Below are 22,039 nucleotides of genomic sequence, written 5' to 3'. Positions count from 1 at the left end.
TATAGCGGGTAATCATGCTAGAACCATAAGTTTGTGGGCATTAATTAATTACATCAATTCAATTTCTGTTATTATCCACCAATAACCATCAATTTATTTGTAGGAAGTGGAAATCATGATATAATAATTAAGGATATAGTTAAAAAATATATAATTAGACTAGGAAAAAAACCAAAACATCAAAACACGTTAAAGGAATGGACAACTTGAGTAATTAATCATTGCAATTTGTGTTCTGAACTTATGATTTTGTATTTTTGTGAAAGATTAGGAAAAAAATTAAAATTATTTATCTTTTATATTTTTTCCACAAGGAGTGTGTAAAGTGTTATAGCCCACGGTAAAAAAAACTAACCCCGAATGAACATCAACCATTATGCTTCAGAACAGTTTATCATGTGCTGCGAATTAATGATTTGAAAAATGATAGTTTATACAGAACAAGTTAAGTACCAAGCTGAGAAATCCTATAGACAAATAAAAGTATTAATTCATTGATTATTGATGAAGTTAAAATCCATGTGCTTGTAGAGTCAATAAAGTGATATGTGCCTTTCTTTCTCTGGTTTATTTTATTCTCTTTTTTAACTTTTTGTGTGATGATTTTTATTTTTCAAAACAAGATCCTGATGATGCTAAACAATATAATAACATGAATTTAGACCATGAAACGTTTTCTTTGTCTACTGCGTATTCAAACTCTAAATCAAAATTTATTACACTGCAGCCAACTATGTCGCAATATATTATACATAATAATAATAGCTATGGAAAGTGGAAACTTGAAAAGGCCTGTGACTATTTTTTTTCCAAAAAGTTTGCGAAAATGAGTATGCATTCACAACTGATAGTTCCATTGGAATCGGTTCCTAAATATTTGTAAGACAAAATTTCACCCCCAACCCTTCTACTTTTCTGTCCTGCTTTACCCAACCAACATCATGCTCCAACAGTTCTACCAGTGGAAATGTCAAAGAAATTTCTCAAAAAGAATAACATCCTAAGACCCAAGAATTTAAGAGTGGTTAAACCAGGGTCCAACTGCACCATTCATGTGGCCGTTACTATGGATCCCAACTCCGTTTGCGATGATTGAGGGAGGAGGGTATAATCCATGGTTGTGCTGGAGAGTATGGGGACTCATAAGAGGAATCCCAACAGGATTCCCTTTATGCTGTTGAAGGGTGTGTATTTGCCTCAGCCCTTCTTCATGAATACGAGATAGAGTTTCCAATTCTTTCATTGATAGAGCTTCCAGACCAGCACCATATAGAGGGGCATGTCGTGACATTTCCTCCTGGAGCGAGGCCTCCAGTGTGTGAATATATTGCTGCAAATGGAAAAGAAAGGCATTAATTGACCGACCATATTTCTCTCTGGATTCATATCATAAGAACCAATATTTTGCAAATACAAGGAAACAGCATGCATGAGCATTGAGGCCAAATGTCCTCTATTGTTACTGATAAAAATTCTTTAATTTTTGTTTTCTAACAAGATATTTGTTCAAATTTGTCCTTCCCGTGTCGTGTCTGCCAAGGCTTTCCTAGTGATGGTGAGACTAGAGTGAAGATCCGAGTGTCCTGTGTTAGACCTTGCTTCCTTCCACGGTGAAAGGGTGAAAAGAATATTGAGATGGTGGAGGATCTAGTTGATAACTGGCACAAGTTCACTTAGTTGGAGGAGGAGGTAGCAAGTAGTGGTGATCATTCAAATGCAGGATAATCCATCTTGGTGGGTTTTTTTACTATTGGTTGGATCATTTAAGAATATCGAGACAGCTGGAGAGAATGGAATTCAGGTGGGAGGGAGAAGTTCATTTCTCTGAGTTCTTTGGCATAAAGGATCACTTTGAAGTCTTGACAGCGATAGCTTGAGCTTTGGATACATTTCTCTTGATTGTCTACGAACATGATGGAGTGCAAGGACCCTCTGATATTATGACAGAATTCACCATTTTGGTCCGAATCTCAGACGTGCTCATTGACGTGATGAATGAAGAAAATGGAAGGAGGGTGTTTGCTTAAGGGTTTGGGTGACCTTCCTGGCATCATGTAAGGATGGAGGTAGCAACTACACTACAACCTAATACTTATCAGTTTGAGGGCCTACCCAATTTCTACTATTGTTGTGGTCTTCTGGAGCATACTCTCGATAAATGTGACTGACATGATGATGAGGGGAGGAATCATACCAGTACGGAGACTAGCTTTGAGCCAAAGCGTCAACCGTTAATGTAAGAAAATAGGAGGTAAACATAGAGATCAAGCAGCCAGATACAGTTGTTTAGAGAGACAATAGAGGCTTGTGAGGACTTCGGTTTTTCAGGGAAACCAATTCACTTGGAGCAATGGAAGGAATGGAGATCAAAATCTCTAGTGTAGATTGCATAGATTCTTAGCAAATGTCACTCTATTAGGTGGGTGGAGTAGTGGAGCCATAGTCAAGTAACAAACCTTACTTCATGTCATCCAGATCATTGTCCAACAATCCTCTTCAGGCTGAATGTTTACGCAAACAACGCAGATAAGGAAGCAAAGAAGAAATTGGTTCCTTTTGAAAAGATGTGGAGTCAGTGATCCAGAATGTTTTCTTGGGTACTACCAAGGGTATCCCCTCACCTTTTGGTAAGGAACTAATCCCTTTCGGGGTGCATGGTTATCCCTCTCAACAAGTGTTGCTCTTAGGGATCGAACCCTTGACCTTTTGGTCTTTCTGGGAATCTAGCAGGGCCTTATACCACTATACCAACGTCTTGATGGTAGTGATCCAGAATGGAAGACAGTGAGAGCATAAATGCATCATCATGGAAAGACTTTGATGGAGGCTCTTCTTTGGCTGGATATAGCTGACAAATTAAAGTGGGTAAATAATATTCCAAAATCATGGGACTTCACTTCATTTGGGAATGTGAATAAATAAATAGATTAAACCCAGGAAAAGACCAATTATTTGGAAGCAGTTTTACAGGAACTCAGGAAGGACAAACAAGAAATGAATGATTTGTAACATGTCAAGAGATTGTGGCATCAGCAGTGCAGGATCGAATGGTTGAGGGAAGGTGATCCAAATACTCAGTTCTTTCATGGGAGGTTCATGGCAAAGAACAAAAAGAATAAGCTCAGTGTTGCAGAGATGAGGATATTGTGTTGGATGAGTGACATGTGACATAAGACACTGCAAGGAAAGATTGAATAAGAGAAAAGGTCGGAGTTGCACTGTTAAGGAAAAGATGTTAGAATCTTGCCTTAGATAATCTGGACATGTGAGGAGAAGACCATTAGAGTCCCCAACAACAAGAGTAGATCAGGTAGAAAATAACTCAATAGTTAAAGGTGGAAAGATAAAGAAATGGAGCTATATGCCCTTTTGAAGACGGAACCCAATGGTGTTTTTTTAATTCATGCAGTTTATCACACTGACAAAGAAAGGCTTTGGCTGCTGCTGTTGTTGTAAAGCTGATTTTAAACTGAAGTGATTTTTTTGAGCTAGAGAACTTTAGCCAGAAGAAGAATGAAGCAATCTACTATTGTTAGAGTACCACTCGGCTCACCTAATATTAACAATATCTAGTCAAACCCCTGATACATAATTACATATATCAAATGTATTCATTTGGGGGTCATAAGGTGGTCTGATGGTTAAGGTGAAGGGTTTAAGGAATAATATGAAGGAGGTTGTGGGTTTGAGTCTCACCTACAACAAAATACTAACATTTGCCTATTAAAAAAACTGTATCCATTTGATTAGAATTTCAAGAGGAAGCAACACTGCTGAAATATGCTTAACCTCATCATGAGTTCAGAATGTAAATATGTAAGATGATACATAATGACATAAAAAATTATAAATAAGAGTACAATGTTTATATCAAGACAAACCTGGCAGGCCTGCAACTTTGATTCCATGCCATCAATATATGCTTCACACCTAGCAACTTGCTCCTCCTTTTCCCGCTTTTCTCCCTCAGTTTGCCCAACTGTTTGAGTCAATCTACGAACTTCATCCTCAAGTGATTTCCGTATTTCTTCCCTAGTTACATTCTCTGTTGCAAATCTTTTCAACTCTTCGTCAAATCTCTTACGTGCAGCTTCAGCGTTCTTCAGTCTTTCAGCAAGTGCATTTTTCTCCTTCACTACTTTCTGTACATAATACAAATTGACATTAATTTTGAACTTGACTCCATAAAATAAATATGGAAAACTAATCGTCAATGCATAACCAAAATAGGGCATAGCTTCCTTCCTCAGGCCCACCACACTCAAGACTGCCGTGTAAAAAATAGATAAATATCTGTACTACAGTATTACTTCAAGTTCTCATTGATGCTTCAGATCCACCAACAAGATTGACGACAAGCAAGTCATGAGAAGGTAAAATAATTCATCGTGTTATTTTCTTTAGAGTAATTCAATGAATGAAATAACGTCCGTCAAAAAAATGAATGAAATGAAGGCTTGCTCAGAAGGAGAGCTGTATAGCAATTAGCATATACAGCCAAGATTCAAGTCAAGAACCAGCTCTCCTCAGGCTGTAAAAGTGGAGAGCTCTGAATAAGTTATATACCATTAACACTAATATGCCACACCCATGCAAGCACTTTGGGGTGAAGTCTGGACACAGAATAAAGCCCACTAGGAATTTGTGTGAAATTATTAGTTACTTAGAATAAGGAAGATAAGAAAGATTGAACTCCTTCCTAACAGGGGAGTGGCATTCAGAAATTGACAGACAACGAGCATGAACTACATTTGGTTTGCCCATATAATAGTCTGAGTTAAGGGTGAGAGGGAGAGGGAAAAGAAAGAGTGTAAAAATCATGAGTGTAACCGGATAAAGCAAAAGTGAAAGTAGTAAATTTGACTCTAAACACTAGTATAAAAGACGTAGTTCGTCCAGAATTGAGTGTAAAGATGCTTTGGGTTTTGGAAACCCCAGCAAAGGAAAATTTAACTGAGACATTACATTACAGCTCCCTATTAAATATGCAGGCTAGTCAAAGATGTAAACATGATCATTGTAGCACTGTAACATATACCATGCAGCATTTAACATTGGAATAATTGTGTGTCCTTTTCTTTTAAATAATGCAGAAATTAAAACTTTTAATTATAATACCTTCAATTCATCACGTTTCCGAGATTTCAATTGAGAAATTTGTGACTCAGCATCATGTAGACGATCCTGAAGAACTTTCTTGTCTGCCAAAAACTTAGCCATTTCATCATCCCGCTCTGAGCGAAGCCACTCAAGCTGACTCTCAACTTCTTGGACTTGTTCTGATAGCTCCTTCTTTTCCCGAGTAAACCGGTCCATCTCAGCCTTCATTTCAGACTGTCCAATCATGAAGTGCATCAGACGTAAATTCTATAACATGAGATAACTACAGTATAGGATAACTAAGACATGAAATACCTTAAGACGAATGTTTGTGGCCTCAGATTCACTTAGCTTCTGCGATATAGTAGCTTTTTCCCTAGCCATATTGGAAATCTCAGTTTTGCTTTCTTCTCGTATGCGAATAATTTCGTCTTCACTAGCACATAATTGGTTCCATAGAGCAGCCCGATCAACATTTGCAAGTTCAGCAACTTCACGCATCATGCTCAAAACAGGCCTAATAACCTCCTGCTCCTCACAGACCAAATTAACCAAGATATCCAAATCAAAATCTACTTCACGACCATTATCTTTAGTGCTGGTAGCACGGTCAACAAGCCTCTTCAGCATCTTCCCTCGATAAGATTCATTGGCATACCACCTAAACAATATTGTGTAGAGCAACTTCACAAATTCTTTCACACATGGATCTCTGGAGAGGGCCAAAGTTTCAGCAAGTCCAAGAACTGAAGTAAAATCATCTCTTTGAACTCCCAGTTGCTCACCAGCATCTCCCTCCGCTACACCATCTGAATGTTGAAAATTTTCAGAAACATATCTGGCACTATTATTGAATCGTTGGGAAAGGCGACTTTCCAATACTAGCGCTACAGACTGAGCATCTATTACACCTCGAGTTACAGCTCTCTCAAATGTTTGAGATGCTTCAATGGCAAGACAAGGAATAGATAACATCTCAAATAATATATAAATATCGAAAAAATGACGACAAGCACGAAAAGCCTGCTCGTCAATCACATGCAGCCCAGGAGGAGCAATGCCATGTTCACCAAATAAGAAAACCCCACATGGCAGAGCTGAGCAACTATCACCATAATCATTGTCACAGTCAATGTCCCTAAGTATGGTTTCAGCAACATCGCCCCAACTGTTTATAGTCTTACTCAAAAAGTCAAGGACACAAGGTGACACCTCAAGTCCTAGATTCTTCAGCCTGACACGAACAGACCTAACCTGCATAAAGGGAAAAAATAATGTTATAAATGCTACATTAAACATTTGGGGAAAGTGATACAAGTACATTAAAGAAACACTGCAACTTCCAATTAAATTCAAGCTTACTGCTTCAGGTAGGTGTTGACATTGAGATGCCGCTTTGAATATAAAATCTATTGTTGCAGCAAGGGGTTCATCATTTGAGTCTGCCAAAAGCTCAAACGACTGAAACAGAATGCGCTCCCACACTTCACTGCCACAATCTAGTTGACTAAGAGCCCTAAAAGCCTATGTATGAATAAAAATGATATCAGTGGTAGAAAAACAATAGAACCACACTCAGTATTGTTTTGGTAGTGGTGGAAACGCAGCCAGGGTGTATCTAAAATCGAACATTGTATTACCACAACATGAAATGTATAAGATAAAACAATTTAGACAATGGATTGTAGAAAAGAAAAACAGGCTATCTCACAGGTATTCGTAGAGAAGGCTCTGCATCAGGCTTTTGAAGTCGCTCAAGAAGTGCGCATGCAGCCAGTGGGTGTTCGGAATGCTCAACCAATTTGGGTACTAGAGCAACGAGGTCTGCTTGCAAATGCTTAGGAGCCTTGTCCAATACAAGAGCAATTTTCTGTGCAGACTGAGATCGCCGTCTTGGCTCTGGACAGCCTTGCGAAACAGCCCCATCCAAAGCTCTTAGCGAGTTTACAATCAAACCTAAGAGCTCCTCAGACTGTTCTGGCCACTTGGTCTGAAGTTACAAGTTCACACAATTAAAACCTTAGATATACAACAATCAAGCCTTTAATCCACTAGGTGGGGTCGGCTAATTAAAACCGTAGACATATTTAACAAAATCACCTCTTATGAATACGAATTTGTACCTTTGACCAAACGGGCATATTTTCTGAATCAGTGGCAGATGTTTCTGGTGGACAAATAGGCTGTCCAGGAAGAGCTTTTTCCTGAATACCATTAGCATTTAAATCAGAGCTCTGTACCGCAGATGTAGTACTGCTATCTTCAACAACAGACTCCAACCTCTCATTAACAGGATATTGTGCAGACACTGTTGCTCCATTTTCTCTATCACATTTGAGTGGACTAGCAGCTCCGCTGCTGTCTCGAGAAGGTTTTGAGCATGCATCAACAGAATCAGCAACAGTACCTCCTTCAGAAGGTTGGCAGCACTCGACCATTATATCCAAGAGTAAATCAATGATTGCTTGCTGCAAGACTTTTACTCCCATCAGCAAATTCATCAAACTTGGGGAAGACTCATCAGTCTTGGTGGCCTTCTTTCCATCACAACTACCAGAGAGCTTCGCCGGAAGAAGCAAACGCTTTACTTTGGCAGGATCATCAAGATAAACCCGAAGTCCAGTTAGAAACCCAGCAATTGCACCAGCGTCCATCAAAAGTTTCTCTCTCAAGGTAACCTGTGGTTGTGAAGGATCATCTCCATAAGTTAGATGAAATCCAGCTCTGGAAAGAAGATTTCTGAACATATCCTCCTCGTCTCCACTAATTCCTTCACTTTCTTCAGAGTCGATCAGCTCATCAGGATCAGTGGTCAATGCATCCTGATCATCCTCTGAAGCTAAAACCTGCACATCAAAAACTAAATTAAAAGAGCCAGGTGCAAACTCACAATAAGAGCAGTATTAACTTAATACAACAAGTAGTTGTATTAAAACTCATCACAAAAACTACTGACTTCACACCATAGGACAAGTTACAAGCGAAAACATATATTCATTTTCTTTTAATAAAAGAAACCTATCACCATAATTATATCGTATGGCTTAGATGTGGGATAGAAATATGCTTACAAGTTTTATTGTGCATTAAGAAGTTCAAGGGATGCAAGACTATGAACTGAAGCATTAACCAACTTCTGTAACTTGTGGTCACTTATCAGCTAGTTCCATGCATCTTATCAGAGCAAATAATGAGCAAATGTTCCAAGAGGCCATATTTCTTAACTTGCTTGTTCCAATCTTAGTATACAGAATATAAGTTAGATGCAAAACATATTTTAAATTAGTGACACATCAAAAGCAGAATGGCCACAGACAAATAGATAGTCAAACATATACAGAAAGTCTTATATATAAAGTAAAAAAAATAACCTATAGACAACAGCAGGACATAGAAACAATGGAGAGAGAACATTCACCATTTATCAATTAATAAATGTATGTACATTGAACAACACTAAAGGGTAACATATAGTCTCATCAATCTGTAAGATCTTACCTCCAAGTCTGAAAACTCAAACCATGGGCAGCAATCCAATATTTCACATACGAAAACAACAGTGTCACGGACCAAAAACCCAGCATCTGCTTCTAACATATCAAACACCTTCATGAATTGCAAAACAGAATTATTCCATGTCTTCGTACAGATAGAAGATTCTTTCCACACTGTTTTGGCTGGGTTTTTTTGATTTACAATAGCCATCCTATATTTGACCCAGAAGTTTTTATCAGGATCACTACTGCCAGCCTGGTCACTCTCCAAATAAATGCATATGGTGTCAAATGACTCGTACACACCTGTGTTATGGAATTATAAGCATTGAGTAAAAAGGCAAGAATGTAAAAGTTTGTGATTACTACTTCTAGTGTATACAATGTAAAAGCAAATATATCTGCAATAAAAAACCTACCAATCCGAAGTTCACATCCACCAGCCTGAAAGAATTTACTGAAGATTTTTCGACTCTCCATTATTTCCTTAAAAGACAGGAAATTCTCCACTTTCCATGTAAAAGAACTTCTTTTCTCAGAATTATCAATGGAACCATTGCTATTTAACTCAGAATCATGACCAGTAAAATCCTGCATTATTGATGTTTCTTTCAATATAAGAACTTCGGCTGAGAATATGACAGTATCCTGGACAAGAAAACCTGAGTCTTGATCAAAGAGACTTGTAAGTGTCACGAATTCACGCCAGCCCCAATCTTTTGCAGCTTTGGAGTAGCGGTTCTGAGATTCCTTGGTGACAGACTTATCCTCCACCCTCTGGTTCACAACTGATAAACGATGACTAACAAAACAACTCCAATCACTAGAAGTGTTTCTTGAATCTGTAACTTCAAGAAACACTGAAAGGTGGCATGGTGGCTGAGACTGCCCTGATAGCATCAAACCATAGAAAATTTCATCAGACTACTTTTTTCATGGCCACCTACACATCTTTTCAGTGTACTAAAACAACCCAGGGTGTAGGGACCAAACTGTATTCAGGCAGTGAAAGCCATGATCTGTGGATTATCATCCATATTCATGGTGGATCTAGCAACAACATAAGGGTGGCTCAGTACACGAGGCTCTCACCTAGTGGGATCTGGAGAAGGTAGATGTACGCATTCTTACCCTACAAACGAATAGGCTGTTTCTAGTATTTGAGCCCATGACTCCAGTTCACAAGGCAAGAAACCTTACCGTTGCACTGAGATTCACCCTCTTGATCTTGCAACTAGATAACAGTTGATATATAACTACAAATATGAAATATCAAATTCGATGGAATGTTCGAAAAAGGCATATAAAATGCAACAAGTATGCTCCTCCAATCCGATCATTGTGGGTAGCAATACCAATATGCTTTTAGAAATATTATATCTAATGGAGTTACAGACTGGAAACCTCTTATAGCTAACTATAGGCCTACGCAAACAATGAGCACAAAAAATGATAAAGTTGCAGTGCAAGAAAATGGCATACCTCGTGGATAAACAATAAGGCGACAATCCCGATTACCAATCTGAAACCTCCTGCTCTTGATGCAAAGACCAGTAATCTTCCTCTTCTTCAGTAAATCCTTCAACCTTGTAAAATTTTCAATCCTCCAAGTGAACTTTCCGATATGACCATCGGACTTCCTTGTCCCACCCCCACTTCTCCCCGCAATTATAGCCCCGTTTTTTGAGAAGCTACTGAACTCCCTGATGACATGAAATGACGTGCTAAAAACTACAGTATCGTCCACTATAAACCCTGAATCGGCCCCAACAAAATCTGACATCTTCATATAATCATTCCATCCCAAGCTGGTATTGTCACCGCTTTTATTATCAGCTGCGAACCGGCCATAGGAATCCCTATGTGTGTGGTTCGAACCGGGCTTCTGATTCAACACAGACATTCTAAACAAACACCAACAACTCCTATCAGATAACATCACAGCCTTATCAGTATCCTTACTTTCCAAACACATTGAAAGATACTCAATCCCGTTCACCGAGCTCTGGTACACACTAATCCTCAAATTACACTCCCCGGCCGAAAATACCGGACTCATTATCTTCTGTGTTTTGATCATTTCCTTAAATAAACTGAAATTATGCACTTTCCAAGTAAACTTCCCACTCAAAACATCAGACACAGGACTCGCAACCACAGAGGAAGTCGATAACGACGACGACATCGAAGACGACTGCAACTCATTGTTATCACGAGTGAAATTAACAGACTCATTGAGAATGATAATATCAGCAGTTATCAAAACCGAATCATTATTAAACACATAACCTAATTTTGAATCAAAAACAGTAGAAGACGGTGTAAAATCGCACCAACCGTGCGATTTCTTCTTACTTGAAAACCGGTGCCATGAATCGCGGTGAATCGTTTTTGAATCATCAACGACATTAACGATTGCGAGACGGTAGCTTGCGAAACAGTCCCATTTCGCCGAAGACGTTCCGCGAGGGTCCATGATTTGAAGATAGATTGAGATATAACCAGGAAGAGCTTGCGAATCACCCTTAGGGTATATAAGTAAACGACAATCGTAACCGCCAACCTCAAAATACTTACTCCACAGTGCCCTAGCTTTCATCCTCGGAAAATTCTGCACTGTCCATCGGCACACGGCGGAGTACTCACCGCGACGATCAACGACTACGGTTTCCTGCGCGGCGGCGCCTCCTCCGTCTCTGGAGGCTATGGTGAGGTCCTCCGGCGCGGCGGAGGAGGAGGAGGAAGAGGTTAGTGTGATGGACTTGTTGTCTGATGTGGCAGCGTGTGATTGGTCGGGTGTAGAAGAAAGAGATGAAACTGCGTCAGAGGAAGTGTGCTTCATTTTTTTTATTTCTAATTTGGAGTTTGTGTTATTGTTACTTGAAATGGTTCAGTTATTATTATTTATATATAAATGATAAATGATAAATCATAAATGAATGTTGAAATGAAGAGAGTGCAGAGAAAGAGATGATGGATGTGGTAGAATCAATGAGGTTTCGTTTTAGACAATACATGGCGTATGCTAGTTAACATGCGCCTCTTTTTGCTGACATCATCTTCTGCCTGTGTGGCGCATCATAGTAATCATACGCTTTCTCTTCTACGTTGCGCATCATAGTCCATCCATTTATAGTTTCAAGCAAATTAGATTTGGCAACTCTAGGCACATATGTATCTGAAAATTGTTCTAGAAAATGGATGTGTCTTAACCAAATTCAAGATGGTATAAGTAATTTGATTCATGATGGCTATTGAAGGTAACTTTATTCTAATATGTAGAACATATTTGAGTGAGACTCTTTCGAGTTCAAAGTGCATTTGTACGTAAGTTAATATCGATTCATTAATCAATGTAATCATATCAACCATGTATTATATTCAATGGTATAGAATGATGCACTTCAATTAATATTTCAGATGAAACGCATCCAAAATAAGTTACATCCCATGGTTTGAATATATAATTAGATCAATAAAAACCTCACTCTTCTTTCATCACTTTTCACAATTTGTTTTGTCACATTTCCTTAGGAAGAATTTGTCAAGGGCATACTCAAAATCGAGACGCATCAACATCGTTTTATCGTTATTTATTTTTAGTTTTCGGAAAAAATCTAACCAAAAGCGTCTTATGACTTTATTAACTTTGGGATAAATTCCACTCTACATATGTCTATATGTCTAGTAACCGGTGGACATTTGCTGTTCAACAATAATTATTATTTGATGTGTTACTACTTGTGATTGGTCATAAAAATAATTAATTATTAAAATTTTAATTTAAATATATTTTTTCAACTAATCACAAGTAATGGTACATAAAGTGACACTCTTTGTGGAACAGCAGATGTGCTCCAGTATAGTAACACAAGGCACATTGAAGATAGATATTGCATTTGTGTTCCTACTAATCTAACCTCCATTCCACTCTATATACTAGTCTAATATAATTGACGATGTATATATTTATATAGTTAATGTATTATCTACTATTCATTTGTATCAATTTTATTTAAGAGCTAATAATATTTGAAAATGAATGAAGAATGATATAACTATATTATAAAAATAATTACATTATCCGTGCATACATCATTTTTTCTTTATATATGACGGAGTTGGGGATGGTGAGCAATTAACTATCATGAAAACAAAACAAAAAACATTTAATTAAAACTATTATTAAGTATGGATTAAGTAATGAAATTAGTTTATGATTAAAAAAGTGTAATATTTATATACTATTTGCGTAACTATTTATATACATTTATTACGTTATTTATCATTCATTTATTTTATTTTTTTAAAGTCAATAATAATTAAATATAAGTGATATATAATAAAGTAGTGTATACATTTTTTTACACCGTTAGCTCATATATTTATTCATCTTAAAAAATATCACATGACACACCTTATAATCCACGCCTATGATTTTTTTGTTTCCTACATGTATCATCGCATTGGAGACAATCTTGTCCGAGCCGGGAACATCTACAGGTACGTGGGCTAACTCTCTCAGCAGATATTTTTTCTATCTACGAGCCTCAAACCCAAGACCTTACTTAAGCGAAATCAAACATATATAACTTGAATCAACTCACGTTGTTAATCAACACCTATGTATAAGCATGTGAACTTCTCAAAAAAAAAATGTTATTATTTTGTATTACTTATATAGAAAATGAATTATAATTAAAATACAAGTACGAATGATACACTTATAATATAAAAACTCGTAGAGCATCATAGCATATAATTTAAATGCCAAAAATAAAAATTTGATCATGATAAGTGAATCTAAATATGAATAAATAAAAATTGTTATAAATAATAAAATATAACTAACAAGATAAAGATAGATTAAATTTGAAAAGATAGTTTAAAATAATCCAGAAAATTTTCATTCTTTTGTGAGATCCAAAGCAAACACACTATGAACATAGTTAGAGAGAGAGAGAACACTACATCACAAACAATAGTTGTTTCTCTTTCATCGTAGCAGGACACGTGTACACCACGACATACACGCGCACTGCGCTCGCGTCTTCTGTTAGCAACGTTGCCGCTTCTACACTTAACGTGCGCCGTGCCTTCGACAGCACAGATTTCACCTTGTCCGATTCAATCGACAAAACCCTAATCCGCGACGATCCCAATCCCAACGAATAAAAACAATTCTAATACTACTAATAATAATTATTGATATTGAAATCTTAGAAAGGAAGAAAAAGATTAAGGAAAAAATGCAGAGACGGAGTCCTCCGAAGCATAGACACGATGGAACTTCGCCACTTCCTCTTGGCATGGATTGGAGTCCTGCACCTCGTAAATGGGTTCGTTTCTTAATTTTTTATATAATTTTTGTTTTTATTCAACCAATTATGCAATTTTTGTAATGATACTTGATCAATTGCGATTGTGTTATTTTGTAATTGAGAAGTGAGTTTTGTGTATTGTGTAGAATGGGAGGGATACAATATGGCCACACAATCATCGAAGTGGTTGGAGTTATTGTGTTACAATACCTTCATGGGTTTTCCTTCCAAAATCAAAGAATTCAGATCCTATAGTGGTAAAGTTTATCGATATCTGTTTTTTAAATCTATCGGCGGATTTAGTTGTTATTTTGTATCATATTTCAGTCTGGGTTAGTTAGGAGTGTACGCATGTGAAACACATTTGATGCAAGTGCATTCATCATTGTCGTCATCATCGTAATATGATATAGCTTTGTTTTAATATTTTGATTTGTAAGTGACCATAAAATTGAAGGTGTGTCCGTGGGAAATTGCGCGATAATTGAGAAGGAAGGAGATAATTGAAGTGAATATTGACCTTTGAAGCATAATTATAATGTCTTAAAAGCTTGGGACTTTCCTTTTTGATAGTATAGATATAGATATGATAGTGTCGTGTTGAATTTGAAAGATGAACCATAGTGTGATTTTTGTGTATGTTTATTGTGCACGGTCTAACTAGGTACTAGTGTCAGTATTCGGTATGTATCCATTATTTGCCTTCTTCATTATCAAGTTTGACAAGAAGCTTTTTATTTCTGTTGGATCCGACCGTGATCGGAGAGCCTCCAACCATTGGGGAGTTCCATTGTTACTAGGACATGAGAAGAGTGAAGAGCCACAAGGGAGACACCACTTCTTGAACCAAACCAATACAAGGGTCCATTGAGTCTTTTCCACTAATAAACTTTTTCACTCTACCCCTCATATCTAATGTGAGATTTCATACTTGAAGTAAACCCAACAATTTTGTTATAAAAGATGGCAGGTTTACTTAACGTCCCATCTTGTTAAGCTCATTTTTGCTGTACCATGTGTGTTTTACTTGTTTCTTTGTCACCCTTAATACTCTATTGTCACTCGTCCTGCTTCCTAATAGTTGTTTCTCTCTGTTGTTTGTAACTTCGTTTAACTGGTAGTATTTGATGTGTGTCGAAATTATTGGGATCCAGTGCTATATTGTCAATGCCTGATTTGGTTTGAACTAATTATGAGAAATACTAAAGTGAATCCAAATATTTAAATTCAAATGACATACATGGCTGCGAAGAAACACAATTTGCCCTAAAGAAAAAGTTAAACTAAGGTATCTTAGGCAGTGATTATTTACAGATTTTCCCTAATCTGTTCATTATAGTACGTTGTGGAATAGTAGCATCATTGTGAGTTTTAGTTTTTAACATTATTAAGGGACAGTTCTACAGGGTTCAAGTTGGTATACAGTCACCAGAAGGGGTTACAACGCTGCATGGTGTACTAAGACGGTTCAATGATTTTCTAAAGTTATTTGCCGATGTAAGTTTATAATTTTTCAACTGCATCTTATTTTCTTTTCATGTATTTGTATGCTGCCTGGCCTATTTTTGTGTATGTATCTGTGTGTATGATATATAGATAGATAAGTACTTAAAGATTTTGCACCTGTGTCTGTTCTTGTTTCGGTTACACTAATTTTAGATTATTTTCCACATGCTGTCTTTTTAGCTTAAAAAGCAGTTTTCAAGGAAAAGTATTCCTCCGGCACCACCCAAGGGATTCACTCAATTGAAAAGCCGAGCTTTGTTGGAGGAGGTTGGAAATTCTTTAACTTATTACAGTACCAGTATGTGATCTGCACATGGCTTCTTGCTTGAATTTCCTGATTCTGGTCTATTTAATACCTAGTTATAAATAACATAATTGGCCTACATTCATAGCAACTGAAGATTAATAGCATGTAGAAATTTAGATACGGTATAGGCAGTTTGGTTACTACAAATCACAACTACACAGTCTATTTCTAAACTGCTAACACCTCTTTTACATTTGTTTTCATAACACCTGTACAAAACAGAGTTTCTTTATATCTTCATTGTCTTCTCCAAATGGGTTCAATTAATGTATTTACCAAAAAGAGCAAAACTACATTTATTTTGGTTAAACATACATAATAATTAATGTACTGGGTAGTTCACCCTAGACTTGTTTATTATTTCACCAAATCATTTCAATGAATCCCCTCTCTAACTTCATGATCAGTCCTCTTTTCTTCAACATCACAAAATGAATTTCAGTTTTAATAAATAATAAAAAACTTTTTCAGAGTTTATTAATAATCTTCTGCAGAGTTTATTTTTTATATATACACACTTATATTTTATATGGTTATTTTAAAAAATACAAATTTTATAATGATACTTATGGCATGGAATATGGATTAAAAACTACCCTCTTGTTCTCCTTATCTACAGAGGAGTGGTCTTATGGATATTATAATTTACTGGGTAATAATTTTCTTTAAATTTTCATCTAATAAATTTTTTGATTTTCATAGGGAAGGTTGATTAATTGAATCTTAACAAAATTATTATTTTATAGGGAAACCTTTTTTGACAGGGAGGGGGGAAATCGTGCTACTGCTGGGGTTTGAACCCAGGTGCTCAACTTTATGTCCCGCGGCTCTACCAAAATGAGCTGACTCTTGGGACCTTTATATTTGTAAGAACATTGCTATATGGACAACTAGACATGCTCCTTGACTTAATGTTTCTTGTTACAATTAGTTGAGCGACATGTAAAGTTCTGGACAATTGTGAATGCAAGAGTTGAAAAGGTAACCATAGATTTTGAGACATTTACTTTTGCTGCAGAGAAGGTGCTCTTTGGAGGAATGGATGATGAAACTATTGTCTGACATTGATATATCAAGATGTGCTGCAGTGGCATCATTTCTCGGACTAGAAGCTGCTGCTAGATCTTGTATGTGATTATCTTTAGCATCTTGCATTTGGTGTTCCTCATACTTATCAGTTTTGTCTGTTTATGCTAATTGACACTTTGTCCCCCTATTGAGTCACTTCTCAGCATTCCAAGATTCAAGCCAGCAGAATTCAGAGACAGATCCTGATTCCAATAACATAATTTATTCAGTGCAGCCACCTCTTCATTCGAGCCCATCATTAGTTGCTGGCAGTTCATCTGTTGCCTCAGATTATGGTAGTGATACTGCATACGAGCCTTCTGAACTAGGAACTCCAAGAATTGGACGGGATGACAATTCTGAAGTTGGCACAGATGATCTAACATTAGATGAAGATATGACAAGTCCAATGGAAAGGCTCGTGAAGTATGGCATATCAAACATCGGTGAGGGTTTGTTTATTGGTCAGAATATTCTAGACCAATTGGAAGGCCTTCCTAGGCATAAAGTAAATGTCAGACATGACAACTATGTTGCTGAGAAGGGCAAAAGTAATGGTAATTCTTATAATTCTTCACCTTTAGCTAATAATTCCACAGAGCTTTACTCTGAGCATGAGCATCCTAAGGCTGTTGGTCATGTCCGTATGCTTTCAAATGAGAGTGTTGGAAGTGAAGGAAGCTCTATACGTGGCAGTGGCGTGTCTAATTCTTGGATTCCAAATTCATATGGTGATGGCTCTCCCGACCTTCCTGGAGGTGCTTTGGTTCCAAGAGCAACAGATATTATGAACCACACGGAGTTGCAGTTTACCGGTGATGCTCAAGTAGTCCTCCCACTAGATCAACGCAATAAATTGAACAGGATTCTTTTAACTATGCAGCGAAGGCTAGTCACTTCAAAAACTGATATGGAGGACCTTATAGTTAGATTAAATCAAGAAATAGCTGCAAAGGATTTTCTGGCAACAAAGGTATAACTTGACAGGTCAACATGCTGTTCCTCATAAATTATTTTATTTTTTGTTCATATATACCTGCAAATATTTGAACATACTTGAATTGAAGATAAATTTATCTACAATATGTGGGAATTGATGTATTCTTTATAGGTTCCACTTTACCTTTACAAGCTTAGGTTTCATAGATATTAATTAGTTATGTAACCACAATTGATTGGATCTGTTAAGGTCAAGGATTTGGAAGTAGAACTTGAAGCTACCAAACAGAAAAGTAAGGAGAACTTGCAGCAGGCTGTTCTGATTGAGAGGGAAAGGTTTACCCAAATGCAGTGGGATATGGAGGTACTTCGACAAAAGTCATTGGAATTGGAGATGAAACTAAAGTCTGAAGGGGTATGTCATTTTTGCGTTTGCTTTACTGATATAAAGCCTTTCTGTTTGTAGAACGTATGGATTTTAATAACATCTCATGATGTGATACCAGGGTGGAAATTCAAGTCAGAATTCCACAAAGGAGTCAATTGTTCAGCCAAAAGATGTATTGTTGCAGAATTTAAGCACAACTAAAGAGCAGCTGGAAATTTTATCAAAACAGTATGGAGAGCTAGAAGCAAAATCCAAAGCAGATATTAAAGTTTTGGTTAAAGAGGTCAAATCTCTCCGTAATACACAAAAGGTGTTAAAGAAGGAGCTTAGTGAGTCGGTGAAGGAGAAGTGTGAAGCTGAGGTAGGTTATCAGCCTGCACCTGTCATATTCTGCATGATCTTCTTCCTTTTGACAGTTCATATCTCAATTTTTTTCCAAACAAATGTGCTTGTCTTTGCATTCTAAATTAGTAGAAGTCTAACATATATTCTATATCTTTTTTGGGTGATATTGTCCTGGACTTTCCTTTGAATTTTATTTATTATGCTGTGTTAATTAATATTCCTTCCCCTTCCCAAGCTTTTTTCTATGCAATGTAATGACCAATACACCATCTCGAAAGCTTAAATAATTGGGCAGAAAATGTTTCCAGACCACTCTATCATAATATTCATCTCATATGATATGAGGACTTGTGTTTCTCTGGTGTATATAGGAACTTCTTCAACACGAAAGAGAAAAGCGGGAGCAGGCAGAAACTGCTTGTAGAAACTTGCTGCAGAAATGCAGGCTTCTTTTCAACCAGCTTCAAGAGTGCAATGTCAATCTAACCTCTGAAGACAAATATAGGAAAACCATGAATTCATCGTCATCATCAACTGATACTTTTAATCAATTAGCAAAATCTGATGACCAAATTGATATCCTACTGGAGGAGGTAAAAGTTATATCTTTCTTGTGACTTTCTATGCTTTTACCACTTACAAAATTAAGCTGCAACTATTTATTCAATGCAACATGTTTAGATATGATCTCTTGTATCCTGCAAAACCCACCATTCTGATATAATTTTGTCTTCATTTTGATCAGGTTGAAAACTTAGGGAAGGACTATGGATGTGCTGCTACCAATGTAGATAAAACCAATGACATCAATGGAGGTGTAATCTGTGATGATGAATTGACAAAGTTCTTAGCAGATTTGTTCATGGATAATGTTAGATTGAGAAAACAGACAAACAGCATCACAAGGCATGCTCTCAAATGGGACATGAGAGCAAGTGATGATTCTACTTTGATGGAAAGTGTAACAAGTAATTAGAAATTTCTTGAAGTGGCAATATAAATAGTGTTCTTCCATGTTTGATCAAGATCCCACTATTTCTCATCCTGGTGGATGATCATTTGTTGTGCCTAGTGGGTGAGTTAATTTTATAATGGTGAGTTTTCTTGGCTCAAATGATTATTTATTTAATATAAAATTTGATATTTTTTATACATATACATAGATACAATAAATATATTTATACAAATATATAATTGAGTCAACTCATAAACTTAATGAGTTGAACTGTATTTAACTCAAGTTCAATCCATTTATTTAATGAGTATAATTTTTAGTTTAAACTCAACTGGTTTGGTTCATTTTCAGTTTTCAACTTTTCATCCTTACTGAATGCATTCTCATTGAAGAGTCTTCAATTCTCTCTTGCCTCATCAAAGTATAACTCTTCGGCCAAGAATTCAAAAATGGATTAATCCAATAAGAAACTAAGAGTAGAGCTACTGTCTTGTGAAAATTATTTAATGTACTTAAAACAGTGCATTCATCTCTGGAGCGATACTTGTTGGAAGAAGCAACTACGAACTTCGGAAAAAAAATTAATTCTTTATCTAAAAAGGTGAGAAGATATTATTGATAATACAAAAAAAATAGTACACTCATCTCTTCCTCTGACAACTTGGTTTGCTGATAAAGTCTTAAATAGTGTAGTTCCCTTCTGTTATTGTAACAGGTTCAAGTATTTTGGAAAATTAGTGGACTTTATTTTCCTAATAAGTTTTTAATTCCTTATGCTCCCAATTTAATAAAACCGTTGAATTAAATTAAATATATGATGACAAACTTGTAAATTGTACTTGGGCTTTAGTAGAATTCTTGTTATGGAGAATCTTGCATTGAAGGAGAATGGGGGAATTCATACCCACAAGAATATCAAATCTTTTTTTAACTCTTTTGTTTTTTTTACCTAATCCTATGTGTTTTGTTTATGACTTTATGTTGAAAGCAGGCAAAAACATACATTGTTTCTATGTGTTGAATTTAGAAATTTGGTAGAATCCATGAGTTGTTCGGGTGGAATTAAAATTAAATATATCAAGAACATTTTGGAAAATGTCATTTTTATTTTTAATTGGGTTTTTTACATTATTTTATAATTTATTGTACATTTTTATAAATTAAGAATAATATTTATTTTTTATCGGAGTGACAAATATGATTTTTATTTGATTTCTACAACTTATTCACACTTTTATATTTTATAATGACAAATGATTTTATCTTTTTGTTTCTACTTTTGGAATCCACATTTCCCTATAAGAATAACCATAAGAATGTATTTGTGCATTTTTAATTTCAATGATATTCTGAGAATAAAAATCTTATGACATTAAATGAGTGAAAAATATTCTTATTTTAATAATAATGCTATAAGAATAATGGATGGATATCTTCTAAGATTGCATGTGATTGTTATAGGAAAATAAGTATAAACATAAATCAAAGACTTATGACTCATAAAATGTAATACTTGCTAAATGAGTATGAAAACTTTTATCTCTATTTATTCTTACCTGAAACTCACCTTACAAATAGATTTTAAGTCTAACAAAAATTATAAAAAAATATAATGCCATAAAAAAATAAAATGTATCATAAAATTATAATTTATTTTATTAATCATTGATTTACAAATATTACGGAGACAAGTCAAAACACTATACGAGATAAAACCTTTTCTTTATTTTTGGTTCATCACAACATAGTATAACAATGATTTAAATAACATTCTTATAGAATTATTGATGCATTCTATAATGAACAAAAAATATTGAAGATACATTAACTCTTATATTATTTAGTCTCGATGCTATACTATATTTTGTTTAACTTGATTACATTCATCATCCATTCATTGATTAAAATTAGTTAGTGTAATGTATATATATAACTAAGTATGAATGACAACAAAATTTGACCATGGTTACCTATCTAAATACTCGCAACACATGCCCACAAGAATAGGTTATAAATGAGAATGTGTATCATGATACCCGCCTTGCAATTACCTACATATTTATAAAATCATTTTTAATTAATTATTTTATATAATATTTTTTTTATTATTTTAAAATTATATATTGTTTAATTTGTTATTACTAGTTTAATTTTTTTTTTGCGATTGACTATAATCATATAAATATTGTTGCACCACAATTCTTGTTTACACGACTTTTTAGAGTTGTTACTATATTTTTATAGCTAAAAAGTAGAAAAATCGTTTAGCCTACTCACATTGAGCTTTTAGATTTTAATATTTAGATTTGGGAGTTAAAAATATATTAGCACTCTATCTATCTGATCTAAATAGTACCTTCACTATCCTTATTATTATTTTTATTTATTTTATAGAAATATTTTGATAGTAAAAAATGTTTTTTTATAGAAAAAAAAATGGATATTCACACATACCGATATTATTCAAGTAATAACTTTTATATATTAATTATTATAATATATAATTAAATTTTAAAACTTGTTCGAGACTTCAAATACCAGTTACTCGTATAAGTACCTATAAATAATGCATGTATGTGCACGAGTAAGCATTATGTGTGCCTACCCAATTCTCTT

General features: G+C 35.5%; 2 protein-coding genes across 2 annotated transcripts; one reads left to right on the top strand and one right to left on the bottom strand.

The window, feature by feature from the left end:
* Positions 780-11,572, bottom strand: LOC109326936. Its single transcript, XM_019559856.1, has 10 exons — positions 10,077-11,572; positions 9,014-9,484; positions 8,599-8,900; positions 7,224-7,946; positions 6,812-7,090; positions 6,463-6,624; positions 5,416-6,354; positions 5,119-5,334; positions 3,882-4,142; positions 780-1,330 (listed from the first exon to the last, which is right to left on the bottom strand). Exons 1-10 carry the CDS (start codon positions 11,434-11,436, stop codon positions 1,016-1,018), a joined length of 5,028 nt encoding a protein of 1,675 aa, XP_019415401.1. The 5' UTR covers positions 11,437-11,572; the 3' UTR covers positions 780-1,015.
* LOC109327029 lies at positions 13,527-19,573 on the top strand. The gene is made up of 10 exons (XM_019559999.1): positions 13,527-13,933; positions 14,062-14,172; positions 15,314-15,412; positions 15,602-15,688; positions 16,747-16,855; positions 16,961-17,769; positions 17,986-18,150; positions 18,242-18,484; positions 18,840-19,061; positions 19,214-19,573. The coding sequence occupies exons 1-10, from the start codon at positions 13,844-13,846 to the stop codon at positions 19,442-19,444; spliced, it is 2,166 nt and encodes a 721-aa protein (XP_019415544.1). The 5' UTR covers positions 13,527-13,843; the 3' UTR covers positions 19,445-19,573.

The sequence above is a fragment of the Lupinus angustifolius genome, chromosome LG14, assembly GCF_001865875.1.
Source record: "Lupinus angustifolius cultivar Tanjil chromosome LG14, LupAngTanjil_v1.0, whole genome shotgun sequence".
Classification (NCBI taxonomy): domain Eukaryota; kingdom Viridiplantae; phylum Streptophyta; class Magnoliopsida; order Fabales; family Fabaceae; genus Lupinus; species Lupinus angustifolius.
This window is presented reverse-complemented; position numbering and strand designations above follow the sequence as displayed.